Source organism: Musca autumnalis, unplaced genomic scaffold, assembly GCF_047663935.1.
Source record: "Musca autumnalis isolate F117 unplaced genomic scaffold, ASM4766393v1 scaffold_3, whole genome shotgun sequence".
Taxonomy (NCBI): Eukaryota; Metazoa; Arthropoda; class Insecta; order Diptera; family Muscidae; genus Musca; species Musca autumnalis.
Window position 1 is genome coordinate 197,842,207 of NW_027411866.1, and position 5,883 is coordinate 197,848,089.

General features: G+C 37.9%; 1 protein-coding gene across 1 annotated transcript; it reads right to left on the bottom strand.

Moving 5' to 3' along the window:
- Positions 1 to 1,064: 1,064 nt before the first annotated feature.
- Positions 1,065 to 1,807, bottom strand: LOC141398399 (uncharacterized). The gene is made up of 2 exons (XM_073975685.1): positions 1,205 to 1,807; positions 1,065 to 1,127 (listed from the first exon to the last, which is right to left on the bottom strand). Exons 1-2 carry the CDS (start codon positions 1,805 to 1,807, stop codon positions 1,065 to 1,067), a joined length of 666 nt encoding a protein of 221 aa, XP_073831786.1.
- Positions 1,808 to 5,883: the final 4,076 nt, after the last annotated feature.

Consider the following 5,883-nt stretch of genomic DNA (forward strand, 5'->3'; position numbering starts at 1 on the left):
CCATAATATATATGTCATTTTTATTTGTTACATATATCTAAATACAGATTGCAAATAAATATATTTAACAAAGGTTCATGTTGAACATAGGGCGATTACGAATTCTCTCCATCTACTTCTGTCATTAGGGATATTCTTGACTTGGTTCCATGTCTTGTTGTGGGCTTCGTATTCCTGTTTGACCGTTCTTATCCAAGTGGTTCGTGGCCTTCCTGGTCTTCCCTGGCCTTGAGGTTTCCAGTGTAATGCTGATTTTGTCACATCATCGTCAGGCCTTCGAAGAATATGTCCGATCCAGGTCCATTTGCGCTTCTTTATTTCTTTCTCAACTAGTACATTGTTGGTGCGTTCTAGCAGTTAGAATGTTGTTATTTTGTTGGGCCAATATATGCGTAGTATTTTTTTAAGACATCGGTTTATGAACATTTGGAGCTTCTTTATATTGGATTGTGTGTAGCCCCACGGGTGGAGCCATAAAGCAGTACCGACTTCACACTGCTGTCGAAAATTTTGAGTTTAGTTTTACGGCTTATGTTATTGGATTGCCATATTTTATGGAGCGCTGGAAAGGCTACTCGGGCTTTGTTGATGCGAGCCAATATGTCTTCTTCAGATCCGCCGTTCGCTGATATTACGCTTCCGAGATAGCTGAAGGTTTCGACATTTTCTATAGCAGTTCCATTTACGGAGTCGTTACATTTGTGTCAATCCTCATCATTTTTGTCTTCTTGATGTTTACCTTGAGACCTATGCTTGCTGCGTTTATTACCAGTTTGTTTAGTATTTTCTGAATGTCCACAAAACGGTGGGCCATCAGCAAATATCGTCAGCGTAGTCAATGTCATTAAGACGATCGTTGAGGTTCCACATAATGCCATATGGAGCTTCTATATTTGTTGTTTGCATTATAAGGAATAAGGTTGGTGATAGTATGCATCCTTGTTTAACACCGGCAGAAGGAGAAAAAGGTGGACTTTCTTCACCATAAAAACGTATGCAGCTGCTAGAGTTTCTGTAGAGCTCCCGAATGAGTTCCACTATTTTGTTGGGAATACCATTGACAGTTAGGATGTTCCATAGCGCGTCTCGTGACACAGTATCAAAGGCTCTTTCGAAGTCGACAAAAACTAAATAAAATGGCGAGTTGTATTGGAATTGTTATTATGATCCCCTTTTTCCAATCGTCTGGTATTTGCCCGGTTACCCAAACGTTTCGAATGATAGGAGTTAGTATATTCGCCAGAGTTGGTGCACCATATTTTATTAGTTCAGCCGGTATATCGTCGGGGCCGCTGGATCTGCCGTTTCTCAAAGCTTCAAGTGCTGTTTTAATCTCCCCGCAAGTTGGTGGATGAGTTGGGATATCACGTCTTGGGTTCCGTCTCGAGAGCATGGAGATCATTTGATATTCGTTTTGGTGGTATGCTGGTTGATTTTCCATAAAGAATTCACGCCAACGATTTAGCTGTTCGGTTGGTGTGGTGAGTTCAATCCCGTTTTTATCCTCAATAGAGGCAGTGCTTCTGATGTTATTGCCACGTAATTTTTTTATTGCCGAGTAGACTTGGCGCATGTTTCCAATATTTGAGACTTGCTCAGCTTCGTCTGCGATGTTGTTGCAATATTGTTCTCTGTCGATGCGTGCAAGATGTTTAACGCTTGCAGCTGATCTTCTATACTCCGCCTTTGTTGCAGCTTTTTCGACGTCGGTGCGTGCAGAATCCATGCGTGTTTTTAGTGCTTTTCTGTTATTTATTTCAGACTGTCCCCTATGCGACGGTATAAGTATCATCAGGGGCAAGTCCATACTTCCTGAAAAAATTAGCCTGAAAGGTGCAAAAAACCCTTATGACACCGTGCGTAGTGGTTGGAGCCCAAATAACTCTCGGTCCAAAATGTTGCCTTCGTAATATTTTGTCCAAACTAATTCCAGTTAAGCCATATCGGTTCACTCCTCAAGGTACCTCCCCAAAAAAGTTCAAAAATGTTCGGAAAAATTGTGCCCACGATAACTCTTGATGTGAGTGAAAGATTTGGTGCATACTTTATACATCCTAATATATCTACCAGATATAGATCAGGTTCGGATATGGACTATATTTGTCCATTCCTTCGGGTACTCCCACACAAAATGTTATGCACGATATCTCTTGAACGGGGCAATTTGGTACAAACTTTGGATCTCCTAACATTTTGCCTAAATTTAGTTTAAATTCGAAAATGGTCCATATCGGTCCTCTCCATATTGTACTTCCCCCCACAAACATACAACATATGTGTCTAAGTGCAGTTTATACGATGACGCACTGAAATGACTAGTGGGCGTGATATCTATCGAAAAGATATGACTCCCAAAATAAGATCCACTTCTATAATGGACCAAGTCGCTCCATTCCGTTAGGAACCTCCTCCGCAACACTTTTGAACTAATCCAATTTTTTTCGGCAATTCTGAAAAGACATTCGATCTGTCCGTAGATGAAAGTTTAAGTTTACGGGCAAAATGTGCCTCATCGAAATAATGGTTTTAGACCCCAAGTATGTTTGGACAAAATCCGTTTCAGACAATTTGGAGTCGTTTTAGCAATGTCCGTCTGTCTGGCTGGCAGGTGCGCACAATAACTCTCGAACGGATTAACCGATTTTTTCCAAAATTTGGCTTTCCTAATATTTTGTCCAAACTTAGTTTAAGTTCGAAAATGGGTTATATCGGTCCACCCCTTCCGGTACCTCTCCCACAAAAGTTCGAAAATGCTCGGAAAATTTGAGCGCACAATAACTCTTGAGGAGAGTAACCAATTTGGTCCATACTTCGCAAATCGTGAAATTTCTACCAGACTTAGATAAGGTTCCAATATGGACTCAATCGGTCCACTCCTTTGTACCTCCCACACAAAATTTCGGAAAAGTTAGGTTAAGGACCTGCTCTTGAATCGTTTTGATTTTTGTTGTAACAACTTGTATTCACAACCCACCATACGGCGGTACAAGTTTCATCAGGGGTAAGTCCATACTTCCTGAGAAAATAACCTGAAAGGTACAAAAAACACCTATGACACCGTGTGTAGTGGTTGGAGCGCAAGATAGCTCTCTAACGGATTTGCCGACTCGGTCCAAAATAGTAATAGTTTGTGCAAACAAGTTCGAAGATAAGCCATATCGGTTCACTCCTTCAGGTACCTCCCCCACAAAAGTTAAAAAATGTTCGGAAAAAATGTGTGCACGATAACTTTTGAAGGAAAGGACCGATTTGGTCCATACTTTACGCATCCTAATATATCTACCAGATATAGATCAGGTTTGAATATAGACTATATTTATCCATTCCTTCGGATACCTTCCACACAAAATTTCGGATAAGTTCACTTTAAGAGCTGCTCTTGACAAACTTTGATTTCTGTTGACGCAACATGCAATCGCTGTCTCAATTACGACGGTAAAAGTTTTCGATTCGGTCCAAAATTTGGTCCTCTCTTTAGGATACCTCCCCCACAAAAGTTCAACATTGGTGTCTAAGTGCAGTTTAGGGTCTGTTCGGAGATCCTTTGCAAATTTATACCGATGATGTTCTCTGTGGTACTGTATACAGCCATATTATGTTTTCCGTGGACAAGTGCATGCATTCTGGCATACTGGTCCAACAGGTGTACGATAACCCACTGAAATGACTATTGGGCGCGATATCTATCGAAAATATATGACTTTCAAAATAAGATACACTTCCGTAATGAACTTTGTCGGTCCATTCCTTCCTCCGCAAATCTTTTGAACTTTAATCTTAATCGACATTTTTGCCAGCAAGTTCCAAATGTCCAAAAAGTGCCACAAAATTCTGAAAAGACCATAAACACATTCGATCTGTTCGTGGATGAAAGTTCCAATTCAGATAGGCTGAGGGTATATCTCTGTCGGCAAAGCCGACTGATACTTTTTAATTGTTTTAATTTATTTTTTTTATTTATTTTATATTTTCAAAATTTTACATATTTTTACTACTGAAATACAACTTTGCTGTTGTAAAACACACATGCGCAAAAGCGACCACTATAACCACAATATACCGCAAAAGCAACCACAATGATCACAATATTCGCATAAATGACCACATGCTTCAATATGACATGTTGCTACTTATAGTCAATCAAGCTTGTGATCGATGTGTTCAAGCCTATACAAGCCGTCATACAATGTCTTCATGTAAGACAGAGTTCAGAACTGTGATTTGAATGTCGAATTAAACTTACTTTGGACAAAACTTTACGAAATCCAAATTTAGGACCGAATCAGTTGATCCGTTTGATCGAACAAACCAATCAAGCAGACGAACAGACAGGACTAATCGACTCCAAATTGTCTGAAAGGGAATTCAATCAAACATATATGAAACCTAACACCATTATTTCGATAAGGCACATATTTATCTTATTAAAGTCTATATACCCTCGTTAGCTTTAAGGTTGAGGCAATAAAATTGAATAATATCAGTACCTTTATTTTTCAACAAGAAATTTGCGTATTTAATTCGTGCACATTCCATCAATCCCTAGGTTCATCCTGCTTACTTTAAATTAACTAAATAGGTTTTAAAAATAAAATCCATGCCAATGTGCTTCGTTGCTAAATACCAAGTTTCCTTCCTACAATCACCCAAATACATTATTTTTAATGGCCTACTAAGCATTTCCTCGTACTGAATGGTTATTAACTAGTTATGGTTCAATTACGCTTAACTGGAAGGAAAACCAAAATTGTTGCTTGCGTAGTGCAATTTGTGTTGTTTGGTCTTGCAGTCATTTCAATTTTATGGGAATTTTGTCTTCTCTGCTAACTTTAAAAGAAAATATGTGTAGGGGTTTGAATGCATACCAGTAACTTTTGCTGGTCTTAGTTTTAAAGTTGAATGTGATATAAGGCGCCAATCAGACAGCCAGTAACTTCCACATTTTAGTTTTAGTTAGCAAACATTGCTATGTGAATCTTTTTGAATGTTTGTCTGTAAAAGAGTAATGGTATTTTTTGTGTATGCCACAGAAAATCCATTTCACTGAATGCAACATCAGATTTAAGATTTAATATAATTGAATAGATGTGGTTTTCGATTGTTGCGTAAAACCGCAACAATGTTGGGAATTGTTTTGTGGACTTTCAACTGTACATATTTGTTTCTCTTTATAATAAAATGCTAGTTTTTTTAATATCTCTACGCCCTTTTGTATGTGTTCCCGATCAATTGGATAGAGTATTCTACTAACGGATTCACCATATATCTTCACCCTTTTTAGTTATATTTAAAACTTTGTTGGCAAACTTTTAAATTGAGTTTTTTATTGAAAACTTTTGTGCGGTTAGCTGCAATTGAATTTGTTAATTTATTCATATACGATATTTTAACACACGGCTACATGAATAGACATAAACTTATTCAACATACATATGTATTCTATTGGAAACTATATATGTATGTTGTGTATGTGGCATAGACAAGTGGTTTGCGGTTCTGATTTAATTGAGTTTATTCCCACAACAGTTGAAAATTTAATTGTGAAAGAAAAGAGTTTCAATAGATAGATACATAAACAGAAGATTTATTTTAACAATTCGGGCGAATTTATAGCATTAGCGGAAGTCATTGATAAATGATAATTGCCAAACTTTGCTTTACCGTGCAGTGTAAGAGGTAGTTTACACTATCTATCAATGTCCTGTGACACGAAAAAAAAAACGTTCCATATCTACCCACGGAGGCAATGTGGAGACGTAGTTTTTTTACATTTTTGCTGATGTTTACCCACAGGGTAAATGGCGTAAGTAAAATCTCCAATATTGCACATATTAGCGAATATATAACGATGGAAAATTTCATGTCATATGACATTTACATATA

Coding starts and splice junctions, on each gene's coding strand:
- LOC141398399 (XM_073975685.1), bottom strand. CDS start 1,807: ATGGACTTGCCCCTGATGATACTTATACCGTCGCATAGGGGACAGTCT. Junction 1,128..1,204: donor CTATCATTCGAAACGTTTGG/GTAACCGGGCAA, acceptor CATTTTATTTAG/TTTTTGTCGACTTCGAAAGA.